The sequence below is a fragment of the Pistacia vera genome, unplaced genomic scaffold (genome assembly GCF_008641045.1).
Source record: "Pistacia vera cultivar Batoury unplaced genomic scaffold, PisVer_v2 Contig1070, whole genome shotgun sequence".
Lineage (NCBI taxonomy): Eukaryota > Viridiplantae > Streptophyta > Magnoliopsida > Sapindales > Anacardiaceae > Pistacia > Pistacia vera.
This window is the reverse complement of record NW_022195105.1, coordinates 109,191-123,484: the sequence shown is the minus strand read 5'-3', so window position 1 is coordinate 123,484 and position 14,294 is coordinate 109,191. Positions and strand designations below refer to the sequence as shown.

The window sequence follows — 14,294 nt, the reverse complement described above, 5'->3', positions numbered from 1 at the left end:
GCTTTAAGCTCACTCTTTGTGTTTGCTCTCAATCAAGATACGCTCCCTCAACTCATCACTGTTTCCTTCATATCCCTCTTTACTCCACCTTCCTTTACCTTCTCCTCCTTTCCTACGTACGTTTTTCTGTTTTCTTTTCCTTCACCACCTCAGGGAAAACTCTTTGCAGATTTTGTTTGGCTAAAAGAATTTTTGTTCATTTAATTATCGAAATCTTATATTATTTATTTTAATTATAAAATGACTTTTTTACCCGTGAGAATGACTTCTGGAGAGTGAGAGAAGAGGTGCATTTCCCAATAGTCAATACAATTTAATGAATGAAATTGGCATGCTCTGTATAGGCTGACAAAAGTAGCCCACTTTCCTAAATTTCTAAAGCACGTTACCCCACTTTCACAATTCACATGTCCTTCGTAATACCAAGTCAACATCAAAATAGGAACAAATAACGGACACTAATTGTTACATGTGTTCACTTGCGTGTCGACTTTTGCTCTTATCATGTTATATTTTTTTTTACAGGACGCGTTTAGTACAATGCAATCGTGCACCACAAACGCGCCCTAGATCTTCTTTATCATATACACCAACTCGTTTTTGGTTTATTTTTATTTTTCATTCTCTATAGCTATAAGCTCACTCTTTGCTTTGCTCTCAATCAAGATACACTCCCTCAACTCATCACTTTCGTTCATATCCTTCTCTACTCCACTTCTCTTAAGCTCCTTTTTTCTCCGTTTTTCTGTTTTCTCTCACTTCACCGCTTCAGAGGCCACTCCTGCTGATCTTTTTTTTTTTTTTTTTTTTGCTAAAAGAATTCTTTGGGCAGAAACTACATCGCTTGATTTTTTCTCCTTCTCTATTCACCCCTGTTTTTTATTTTAAAAAAAAAAAAATCTCTCATTTTCTCTGTTTCTTGTTAAACCAAAAAAAAAAAAAAAAAACACTGTTTTGTTATCTGTTTTAATTTCATTTGCTTTCTTTCTCTCTATTTTTCAAATTAAAAAAAAAAACATTTGAAGAAGAAAGGAAAAAGGGTTGAAAATGGTCGAATTTGCTGCCAGTAGTGCAGGTTTGTGGGTACTGTTCTCGGTGTTGGCAAGTGCTTTACGTACTTTTCAACCCCAAGAGCAACTTAAGTAAGCTCGAAAGAGAAGTTGGGAAGCTGAAGGTTACCAAAATATATGTGATGTTAAGGTTGAAGATGCTAGAAACAATGTGGAAGAGATCTTAGAGAAGGTTGAGCAGTGGGGTAATTAGATGAACTCCATCGTTCCTGAAGCAGATACGTTTGATTGAAGAGAGAGCAAACGTCGGATGTTTACTTGAAAGCCCGCTACAAACAGAGCAGGAAAGCATCGAAAACGGTGAAGGATGTTTCTGAACTCCTGGAGCTACAAGAAGAATTCGGCATCAGGTTGCCCGCCCTATCATTCATGAAGACGCGAGGCTTATGTTGAATAAAGATTACTTGGCCTTTCAATCACGATCGTCCACTTTGAAGGCTGTATTGAAGGCATTAAATGAGGCCGAGGTAGACATTATGGGGTTCATGGGATGGGTGGCATTGGTAAGACCACCCTGGTCAGAGAAGTTGGTAGGCAGGCCAAGGAAGACAAGCGATTTGATAAGGTGATTTTTGTAGAGGTAACTGACACTCCAACATAGAAAAGGTACGAGAAGAAATTGCGAAAAGGTTAGGTTTGAAATTTGATGATGAAACTGAAAGAGTAGATAAGTTGTCTGCACGATTGAAGCAGGAGAACACTCCTAATAATTTTAGATAACATTGGGTCGATCTTGATCTGGGAAATAGGAATTCCTTTTGGTGAAAATCATAAGGGATGTAAACTATTGTTGACAGCAAGGATCGAAACGTGTTGGACAGATGGGTTCAAAGTCTTTCTCGATTGACGTTTTGAAGGAAGATAAGCTTGGAAGTTGTTCGAAACAGGACAGGTAATAACGTCTTTTCCTCGTACAATTTTATTGATTTGTCACAATTTTTAATACTATGTTTATGATTTCACTCATTTCAGAGCTCCCCAGATCTCTAAAGAAGTTTTATTCATTTAAATTTTGTAACACATAAATATATACTTGCTGTTTTAGTTTACGTGACTGGATCGATTTTTTTTTTTTTGAAGTAATAATAAACTAAAAAATAGTCAATTTCACCGATATACTCGTTACCTCTAACTTTGATATATAAGTATGTATACCAAAAGTTTTATTTGAATAACATGAAAAAAGGTTCAAATTTCACCCGTTTACTCGTTAAACAAGACCATCTTAAGCCTTAAACACTTTGTAAACAGCAAATGGTAGCCACAGGCACTTCTATTCCACCACTTAAACTTTGTATCATCACTATTTCAATTGTACAAATATCAAATGAATGATCATTAAAAAACTTTGTATCATCACTATTTCAATTGTACAAATATCAAATGAATGATCATTAAAGAGACAGTCACAAGATGATCAAAAGCGCTGGTGAATATTGTGTCAGTAATTTTATACAAGAAAAACTGGAAAGAGAAATATCATTTGAAAAAAGATACTTTGAAATTAATCGATATTTATTCATATATTTAGATATACTAACAATTTTGAATGAGAATTATTTAGAACGGGGTGTTTCATAAAAAAATAGGAGGAGAGAAATAACAATATCACTCAATTTTTTGCACTTTATATAGTTTTTATTGGAGTGCTTTGGAGAAATAACAGTATCTTCCTTTTGTTGAATCTTCAATTAGTTTCCTCCAGCCGTTTGAAAATTTTCTTTAAGGTTTCAGTATTTATTTGATGTTTTAAATTTTTGTTATACAACCTAAACGTTAAAAGATTGATTTTATTATTTAACCCTCTTTGTTTTGAGTTATTTAGAAAAAACAATTTGATAAACTAAAATAATATAAATTATAATGTACAACACTTTAAAATAATATATAAGAATGCTATTTAACATAGGTACTTTTACGTTGATGTAAGTCTTATTGTTGTTAGACCTTAGCCCTTTTGAACCAAATGGCTCTGACTTTGATGAACTTTTATATATAAGTATCAATACCAGTTCATGCATCAATATTATACGATCCCGAAATAATACATATTTTCATTTTTTTGTCCTTTTAGTAGTGTTTACAGATTATGCGGTCGAAAATATTCTCAAAAATTTAACAAACAAAAGATATATTTACTTTTTATATGTCAAACGACAAAATTTCAGAATTGATTTTGTAATATATTCTTAAAGAATTCTAAATTAATCAACATACTTTATACAAATTTATCTTTCTAGCAACTTGATTTATAATTCTCATTCCCCTTGTAGGTGGATTTGATATGCGTGAGTTGCAGTCTCTGCCGAATGATGTATGCCAAGAATGTGGTGGTATACCAATCACCATTGTTACTGTAGCAAAGGCGTTAAAGAATAAGAGAGAACTATCTCAATGGAAGTATGCCTTACAAGAATTGAGAAGCCCTTCCCCAACAGGGTTCGAAGGAGTTCTGAAAGAGGCATATTCAAAGATAGCATTGAGTTACAATTATTTAGAAGGTGAGGAGCTCAAGAAAGTTTTTTTGCTTTGTAGTATAATGACACATGATGCTTCCATTTCAAATTTGTTCAAATTCGTTATGGGTTTGAATATACTTGAAGGAAATAATCTTACAATGGAAGGTGCACGACATAGACTACGTTCACTTCTTAATAAACTGGAAGACTCTTCTTTGTTACTTGATTGTTCTTCAAGTGAACGATTTTCTATGCATGACGTTGTTCGGCATATTGCTAGAACAATTTCATATAAATACCATCATGTACTTACAGAGAGCAATGATGTTGAACATGCATGGAAAAATGTGGATATACTCAAAAAGTGCACCAAAATCTCCTTAGCTCGTGGTGATATGATTAGTAAGCATTGGGCTGAAGGTTTAGAATGTCCAGAACTTGAATTTTTCTATATGGGTATGGAGTACAATTCTTCTTTCAAATTTCCTGAGAAATTTTTCTCAAGGATGGAAAAGCTCAAAGTTTTAAGTTTGAGTAGTTTTCCATCATCAATTAGTTTTCCAATAGGCCTTCAAACATTGTGTTTGGATGGGAGCAAAATTGGAGAAGTTGCTATTATACGAGAGTTGAAGGAACTAAAGATCCTTAGCTTGAGTGGTTGTTATCGTATTAAGCAATTGCCTGGAGAAATAAGTCAACTAACTCAGCTAAGGTTGTTAGATTTAAGCAATTGTGAGAATCTTCAAGTTATCACCGCAAATGTCATATCAAGCTTAGCCCTATTGGAAGAATTATACATGGGAGGATGCCCTGTTCAATGGGAAGTCAAAGGACCCAATGTTAAAAGAAGTAATGCTAGTCTTGAGGAGTTGCTTCATTTGTTGCATCTCACTGCTCTAGAAATAGATATTGAAGATGGGAAGATTTTGCCAAAAGGCTTTTTCGCAAAAAAGTTGGAACGATACAATATATCAGTCGAAGATGAGAGCTTTTTTCGTTGTGGATTTTACCTTGGAGGTGAGAGTTCATTATTTGGTGAGAGCTTTGAGTCTATTCAAAACAAGGGTTCAAGAAGAATCAGAATGAATCTCAATTCTTCCATTTGCTTGGAGGAATTGCAGGGGATCAAGAATGTTGAATCCTTATGTTTAGGTGAATTGCAGAATGTCAAGAATGGTCTTCAAGAATTAGACAATGATGGTTTTTCAAAATTGAAACATCTCTGTGTCCAATATAATCATAACTTGTTGTGTCTAGTTGACTCAACAAAATGCGTAACTGCCTTCCCCCTCTTGGAGTCACTAATTCTTGTTAATATGATTAATTTGGAGAAGATATGTAAGGGTCAACCAACAACTGATTCGTTCTGCAATTTAAAATTCATAAAAGTGAATGGTTGTCATGAATTGACAATTCTCTTCTCTTTTTCCTCTGCCAAAAGTCTTCCACAACTTCAAGGACTTAAAGTGGAAGATTGCAACAATGTGAAAGAGATTTTTGCTATTGAAAGAGAAGCTAATGTCAGCAATGGCAGCGATATGATTGAGTTCTTTCAATTACGCTTCCTAACTCTGAAACATCTTCCGAGGCTTGGAAGCTTCTACTCTGGAATGACTACAACATCAACATCACAATCGAGACATGATGAATTGACATTGTTTGACGAAAAGGTAAGCTTGATGATAACCTTGCACTTTTCTATTATATATATAAACAATTTTTAGTTCTTACTTTATCTGAGAAAATATTGAATAAACAATTAACTTTTACTGCAGCTTGTTTTCTCCAATTTGGAGGCTTTAGAAGTTGAAGATATAGAATCTGAAATGATTTGGTGCAATCCAACATTCATGACATCATTCTATCATAATTTGACAAGCTTGTTCGTGCTGGGCTGTAGAAAACTAAAATACATATTTCCTGCTTTTATGGTTCAAAGCTTTAAGCACCTCCAACACCTTCAGATTTGCAGATGCAAAGATTTAAAGGAGATTATTGCTAATGGATTAGAAGAAACTCCTAAGTTTGTCTTTCCACGGTTAAAGTTTTTAAAACTTGACAACCTACCAGAACTTACAACTTTTTACCCTGGAAGACATACTTTGGAATTGCCTTTGTTGGAGAATTTACAGGTCTGTGATTGTAAAAAAGCAAAGATATTCCCTTCAGAATGTGGTAGCTCCAATGAAAACAACACGGAGGCCCATTTTCATAATTCAGAGCCAGCCCTCTTCTTGGTAAGTACCTATTTTCTTTAGTTAATGAACAAGAAAATAAACAAAATAGAATCATTAATAAATTTAGATATATACTTTCTATCTTTTTATTTTCTTTAACAAAATTTAGATATATAAGAAAAAACTAAATTTGCAGTTTGATTTGGACAAATTTATTATGGAAAATTAGATCATCCTACCCTTTTTAAAAAATAATAATTTGGGCCCAAATACATATTCTCCTCTAAAGTTAGTTTCAAATTTGAAAAGAAGTTTGGCTTATTAATTTAAATTTTAACCACAAAAAATAGTTGATTTCAAATCAGGCATGATCTGAATTTTGTTATTTTGTCACATCAGTTTGTCTTTAGTGTTCAATTTAACATTTTGTTCCCTTCTATTTCTTGTTAAAAATATAAATTATTAGGATATTGTTTTTAACTCCAACTTGCTATTGTCTATTGATACTCAGATCAACCTCAATTTGAAGGAATTGATAGTCGATAGCATGATTCCACTTGGAACCCTTCAAAGATTTTACAATGTAGAAAAGCTTATACTAAATGGGGGTTCAGACGAAGTACTATACTCATGTAAAGAAGAAGAGAAACATATTGAAATGCCAATACAGATAAAACATTTAAAGTTGGATTATCTTCATCATCTGAAGTACTTGTGGAAAGAAGACTGCAAGCTGGATCCTATTCTTCTTTTTCAAAACCTTACGCGTTTGGAAGTAACCGGTTGCCATGGAATATTGATGAACTTAATAACACCTTCAGTTGCTAGAAGTTTGCTGCAACTGAGGGAAATGACAATCAGAGAATGCGATATGGTAATAGAAGTAGTAGAAGATGACAGAGATGCAACAAAAGATGTGATTGATTTCCCCAAATTGAAGTCTTTGTCACTTATTGATTTAAAAAGTCTCGTGTGCTTCTACTCTGGGAATTACATTTTAAAATTCCAATCTTTAGAAGAATTACACGTGAGTGGATGCCCCAATATGAAGACTTTCTCCCAAGGAGCCTTGAGCGTACCAAAGTTGCATGAGGTAGGGAGAGGATTTGATGAAGAGTGGTGGGAGGGTGATCTTAATACAACCATACAACAATTGCACAAAAATGAGGTATGTATTTATTTGCTTAAGAAAAATACTTTCCTTTTAGTATTTAATAAATATAGCTAAATATAGCTGTTTAGATACCATTAGGTAAAAACATTTAAATTACATCTTTTAAAATCTGTGTAAATTTTTTTTTCCCTAAAATAGTCACTTTAAAGTGTCATAATGATAAGAAATGGTAAAATAATTAAAAAGGTCAAAAAAAGAAAGGGTAAATTTTAAAATTCACTGAAACTACAACAAATTTATTAGTTTTTTATTAATGGCTGAATTATAGAGTTCTACTAATATTTACATAAAGTTCAAGTGTGGCCCACGAGGTTTTTTTTTTTTTTTTTTTTTTTTTTCCAAATCGGCAAAGCTATTAGTATGTAAGTTTGATTACCTAAACCCCATGAGGTTTTCTTAAACTTACAAAACCCCTTAGGTAGTCTTAACAGATTCCCATCACATTTGTCAGTCTAGGGGCAAAATAGGCATAGCCTGGATAAACGTGAAAAAAAAAAAACCAAAAATCTCAGAAAGTCCCATGAACACACATTATTATAAAGAATTTAAAAAAAGGAGTACAATTTTGGGGCAAAATTTTCCATAAGGTTCAAGCACAAAAACAAAATTCAATATGTTAAGGAAATCCCTAGCAATGACCTTAAAAATAAAATCAGGACCGAAACTAACTCAAAAACTCCACAAGTGGCTAACAAAATTTATTAATTTTCATTAAGAGCTTTTATCAAACACTCAGTGGCCTTAGCTTTTGACATACAAAAACCAAATATAGATAACAAAATTAAAACATCTACCCAATTCTAAGATAGAAGCTTGTAACTAATTATATATATGTAATATGAATTAAAATAAGAAGCAAAATACCAGATAAAAAACCTTACAAAATGAGATGGTGGGATCTTTGACAAATATAAAAAAAGAGTATTGAGTGTAATAATGAGACCAATGGCAAGTATATTTACCAGATAATTGAATTATATTTTGACTTCTAAATATGCATTTCAAGTATGTATTATTGATTTTTATTACCAAATGAATTATGTTATTATATAGCTTAACTAACTAAGGCTGACCCACCAAATAACAACCAAGTATCAGCTAATATGAACAAAACTATAAACTGAAAAACAAAAATGTGTGAGGAAAGTCAATTTTAACATGATTTATATTATTTACTTTCAGCATTACTTTTATCCGAAGGCATTGACGTTAATTAAAAAGGATGTCAAGCAAATATGTCGAGGCCATATCATAGATGAACCTGAGGTTGATGAAGTGAAAGCTCTTGAGATTGTTAAAGACAAATCAACAAGCATTCCAGTTGAAATCCTTGAGATGTTTCACAAGCTTGAAAACCTTAAACTAAAAGCATGTTCATACAAAGAATTATTCTCATGTAGAAATGACGATAAACGTGCTGAGACATTCACACAGTTAAACATTCTAGAAGTCCTTCATTGTCACAATTTGACCACTCTAGTGCCATATTCTACATCATTTGAAAATTTAACAACTCTGGAAGTACGATATTGTAATGGATTGAAGAGCTTATTGACATCATCAACAACAAAAAGTCTGGTTCGACTTCAAAAGATGACAATAAAGCAATGTGAAAAGCTTACAGAAGTAGTAGCAAATGGGGGAGATGTAGAAAAAGATGTAGTTTTCAGGAAATTGAAGAGTTTGTCAGTTGATTGTTTAGAAAATCTCACAAGCTTCTGCTCTGGGAATTGCACCTTTAAATTCCTGTCTTTGAACAAATTAATTGTGCATAATTGCCCTAAGATGGAGACTTTCTCTGGAGGAGTTTTAAGCGCACCAAAGTTGCAGAAAGTAAGAAGATACGAGTATGATCTTTCTGGGTGTTGGTATTATGATCTCAATACAACCATAAAACAATTACAAAAAATGGTACGTAACTACTTACTTAGTCAAATTTTTCTTTTGATTTGGTTACCTTCACATCTAACCGCTAGAATTTTAATTGTGTTAACTAAAATAACGGTTGTAGACTGAATACTTGTCAATCCCAATGGCCTCATCTTTAATTTGTTTCTTTAACGAAAATAATGGCTATGTTTGTTTCATTTTTCCCAATTCAATCCTATTCAATCCTACTCAAAATACATATTTGTTTCAATATTCTTAAAATCCAATCCTATTCAATTTAATTTAAAATATTTAGATTTTTTTAACCCATTAGGTTTGTTAATTTAACTAAACACCCATAACAATAAAAGTTTATAAATTGACAAAAACACCCCCACACACTCACATATTCCCAGTAGCAGGCCACCATCGCTGGAAGGTGGCAGGAATTTGTCGGAATGACGTATGACTGGCTAAATCCGACAGGTTGTGCATCGATCTGGCCTTTTTCGGCCAAAGATCTGGCTGTTGACGACCAAATCTAGCCAAATCTGGTTGTCAACAAATGGCCATATCTAGGGTTGTAGATTTGGCCTTTTTCGGCAAGATCCACCATGGATTTGGTCGAAAAAGGCCAGATTAGTGCACGACCGGTCAGATCCAGCCAATCGTGCGCCATTCCCACGACTTTCGACGACATCCGACTGCCCTCCGGTGTTGGTGGCCGACTGTTGGTATTTAATGGGTGGGTGAGAGTATTTTTGTTAATTTTTAATGTTTTATTGTGGAGGGTGTTTAGCTAAATTAATAAATGTAGGGGATTAAAAAATAATCTAAATATTTTCAGAAAATGTTCTCCAAAAATTTACCAAACACTTTTTCAAATTCAAATCATATTCTTGTAATAACAACTCAACTCAACTCAACTTTTTCAAAAATACTACTCTAAATACTCTACCGAACACAGCCAATGATCTTAAGACGTATTTAATTAGTTGAATACTAAAATTGATATATGATGGTAAGATGGAGGGTGTAGCCTTACCATAAAACGTCTTGATGAAAGATATCTTTAATTGATCCGACAAACATTTTCTGCTTTTACTTTTAATATGTTGTGCTCTATGTAGTCTGTGTTTTCATCTTCATTAGTTGTTCTGCTTTTATCTTTCCTTCTTAATTTATATACGTTGAAAGAATATTATTGAAATAAGAATTTTGAATACAGGTCATTTTCCCCGATATGAAGGGCTTAGAACTGATATCATTGAAGGACATCCAACTTTCGATGTCAATGTCTTCCTCATATCGTAATATAACACACTTGATTTTGGAGGGTTTTGAGAATCGGAAATATGTATTTCCATCCTCTCTAGTAAAAAGCTTTGAACAACTTCAGCAACTTGAAATAATTGATTGTGCGGCTTTAAAGGAGATTGTTACGATGGATGGAGTAGAAACAACTTCTACGTTTGTCTTTCTTCGAGTAACCACTTTAAAACTTGAATGGTTACCAAAACTTACATCTTTCTATCCTGGAAAACATATATCGGAGTGGCCGGTTCTAAGAATTTTGAAGGTGTATGATTGTAAAAAAGTGAAGACTTTCACTTCAGAACATCTGAGCTTCCATGAGGACAGTGAAGAAGCCCACTCTCTCTTGTTAGTGGAAAAGGTATGAGTTTCTTTATGCTTTCTTTAATGAACTAGAAAATTGAAAACATCATTATAATACATAAATTAGATCTCTTTGATTATATGACTAATTAATATATCTTTTTTCTTTGAAAACTAAATTGGTCAAGAGTTAATTAATGAGATAGGTTGCATTGAAAAATTTGTTATCATAGTTAAATAAGAAAAAGAAAATAAGAATTCAAAATTTAACATGTAATTCAAATATAAATTTTTATTTTCAAAAATTATAAATTATACTTGATTAATTGTTTTAAAAGGTACAATTTTGGATCCAATGTTAAAATTACTCCAAAAATCTCATTGGAAGATCAAAAATTCATACATCAGTTTGTCTTCGACCTTCGTTTCTTGACCCATCAATTCAAAAAAAAAAAATTCTCCTATATTTTTAAAAATAGAAAAAAATTACTGGATGTTGGGTGAAATCATTAAAAGCTATTTAAACTTTAACTTGATTTTATCTGATTAATTTGTAGATCAATCCCAATTTGGAGGAATTGAGAGTGAACGAAATAGACAGCTTCATGACATGGCATGACCCATTTTCAAAAAACTTCTTTTGCAAACTTAAACGTCTTGAGATCACATTCAATAAATCAACAAGTCTACCAGTTGAAATCCTTCAGAGATTTGAGAATCTAGAAAGGCTCAAACTACATGTGATTCAAAGCAAAAATATATTCTTATGTGGAGAGGATGAGAAAGACATCAAGATGCCCACTCACATAAAAGGTTTAGAGCTAGATCGTTGTAAGGAATTGGAGTACCTATGGAAACAAGACTCCAAAGTTGCCTCTCTTCTTCAAAATCTTGAAGTTCTTGAAATTTACTGGTGTTGGAAATTGATCAATGTGGGACCATCATTAGCATCTTTCCAAAATCTTAAAGTTCTTACTATAGCGAATTGTAGCAGATTGGTAAACTTAATAACATCTTTCATAGCAAAAAGTCTGGTGCAATTGACAGAAATGGAAATACGAGAATGTGATATGCTGATCGAAATAGTAGAAAATGATCAAGATGGAGCAAAAGATGAAATTACTTTCAACAAATTGAAGTGGTTGTCACTTGAAAAATTACCAAGTCTAACATGCTTTTGCACTGGGAAATGCACTTTCAAATTCCAAACATTGGAAGAGTTAATTGTGAAAGATTGTCCCAATATGAAGACTTTTTGTGAAGGAGTCTTAAGCACACCAAGATTACAAAAGGTATGGGAAGACAAGTGCTTGAATATTGGAAGTTGTTCAGAGGGTGAGCTTAATACAATCCTACAACAATTACACAGAAGCTTGGTACGTCCTCATTTATTAATTTATTTTTGGTTTTTTATGTAATTGTTGTTGCAAGATATATAATTGAGTTGGCTCATGGAAATACTTTAGGCGAAATTCAAATTAGAATTTTTATATTTAAGAAAAAATTTAAATAAGAAAAAAAGTCAAATTCAAGTTTCCATATATAAATACACATTGCTTACACGAAAACCTGGTACGTCCTCATTTATTTATTTATTTTTGGTTTTTTATGTAATTGTTGTTGCAAGATATATTTTTGAGTTGGCTCATGGAAATACCTTAGACGAAATTCAAATTAGAATTTTTATATTTAAGAAAAAATTTAAATAAAAAAAAGTCAAATTCAAGTTTCCATATGTAAATACACAGTGCATAAAAAATGAATACATTGGGTTTTCACTACCTAAAAATGCCCAACAATCATTCAAGATTATCTGTAAAATAATTAAGATCATTGAACATAAAAAGAATAGTAATTTTCAGATATTAATGAAATATAAATATAATAACAACAATAGCAACAACTACGATTATTATGTCGAGACAATAGATGAATGAAAATTTTGGTTATTGGGAAACAATTTAGCTTTTAGTTTGAAATTTTGAATCTTGGCAACAAAATAAGTTTTTCATAACAAATTTAAATTAACCTTTATCTAGAAACAAATGTTAGTTTTAAAATTTCATTTAATTGTAAATGCATAAAGGATAGAAGTTTAAAAAGGAAAAGATAAAGATTTAATTGGATTAAATGGAGTAAATATTCCATTACATGTCATATTAAACTGGAACCTTAATTAGTTATTAAGGGAAAACTTATTGAAAGTAATAAACATCAATGTACTTATTAAAGTTAATTAATTGGGTCTTAATTCAATGAGAAGCTTATGTCAAAAGCCTCAGTTAAAAGCCTCAGTTGCTTACCCCTGCGGCCGCCTGCATGCTAACCAAGAGGGTTAAACCCATTGACCTGAAAACCCAAAGTGTGACAACCGTTTTTTCAGTTTTCGTGCCAAATATAAATAAAATTATTACTCGTATGTTTCCTGCTAAACAGTAAACATATATAGTATTGTGTGATATCGTTTATGGGAAACATTAATTTTAACATGTTTTATATGATTGATCTTCAGGTTCATTCCAACTTTGAGATATTGAGAATAAGTGGAAAGGACATCACGCCTACTTGGCCTGACCAGTTTTCAAGCCATGACTTTGGGAGAGTGAAATCTCTTGAGTTCATTAAGGACGAATCAACAAATATTCCAACTGAAATCTTACAGAGATTTGACAATCTTGAAGAACTTACACTAAAAATGAGTTCATATCAAGAGATTTTCTCATGTGAAAAGAACGACAGGCATGCTGGGATTTTATCAAAAATACAAATTCTACAAGTGTATAGGTGTTGCAAGTTGAATACTCTAGTGCCATCTTCAGCAACTTTTAAAAACCTGACAACTTTGGAAGTATGGCATTGTGATGGATTAAGAAACTTAATTTCATTTGCAACTGCCAAAAGTTTGAAGCATCTGGAAATAATGACTATAAAACTATGTGAAATGATGACAGAGATTGTTGCAAATGAGGCTGATGTAAAGAATGATGAAATTGTTTTTAGCAAAATGCGGTTATTGTCGATTGAAGATTTCAAAAGTTTCACATGCTTTTGCTCTGGAAACTACACCTTCAAATTCCCATCTTTGAGAAGAATAGATGTGAAAGGATGCCCCAAGATGAAGACTTTTTCTGGAGGAGTCTTAAGCACACCATGTTTAGAGGAGGTATGGTATAACATGGAGTATTATGTCAATAAGAAAGAGTATGAGGAAGAGAATTGTGGCCTAAATGAAATCATACAACAATTACACAAGAAGAGTGGTACGTATTAATTTACTTGAAACTCTTATTATCCGGTATGTTCTTTCTCAATTACATAGATTTAGTTTTCTCTTCACATCTTAGTTAATATAATTTAACAATACTTCACTTCAAAACGCTTGTGGATAGAACACTACTCAATCCTCTTCATCTCATCCTTAATTTTGTCTTTATTTAATAATAGATCTTCTTATTCATCTCTGGAGGTAGTCAATAAACTCTTAACTCTCAAGTATAGAGCAACTAAAATATTATGTATTTCTCTTTTCTCAAATTTCCTTAATATATATACCACCATGATAAAACGTCATGATTAAATAAATGTTTACTTTCTTTCCTCAATTTTTCTTTTAATTGATAAATTATATCAATTTATTGTTCAAATAAATATTCTCTATAGTTTTTGCATTTACTCAATGTGTTGTAATTTGTGAATGTTACAGAATTTTTAGAGTTGTGAGAAAGATTTGGTCCAACTCTGATGCAACCTGTGGAATAAGGCCTCTATGTATGCGGTTTTTGGGGGCATTGCAGTTTATGTTCCTTGTGTTCAATACAGACGATAAGAGGGTTCTCTATTTTCATCTTCATTTTTGTTCTGTTTTTATTTTTTCTTCAATTTGAGATTTCTGCTTTGAAAGTATTTCAACACTTATGATTATTTGAGG

At 32.3% G+C, this 14,294-nt stretch overlaps 2 protein-coding genes across 2 annotated transcripts in view; one reads left to right on the top strand and one right to left on the bottom strand.

Moving 5' to 3' along the window:
* The window catches only part of LOC116131969 (protein RRP6-like 1), a 66,764-nt gene that overhangs the window by 15,214 nt on the left and 37,256 nt on the right, over window positions 1-14,294 (bottom strand). The window lies entirely within an intron of this gene.
* On the top strand, window positions 11,196-14,266 carry LOC116131896. The gene is made up of 3 exons (XM_031417557.1): window positions 11,196-11,742; window positions 12,879-13,626; window positions 14,070-14,266. The coding sequence occupies exons 1-3, from the start codon at window positions 11,416-11,418 to the stop codon at window positions 14,084-14,086; spliced, it is 1,092 nt and encodes a 363-aa protein (XP_031273417.1). The 5' UTR covers window positions 11,196-11,415; the 3' UTR covers window positions 14,087-14,266.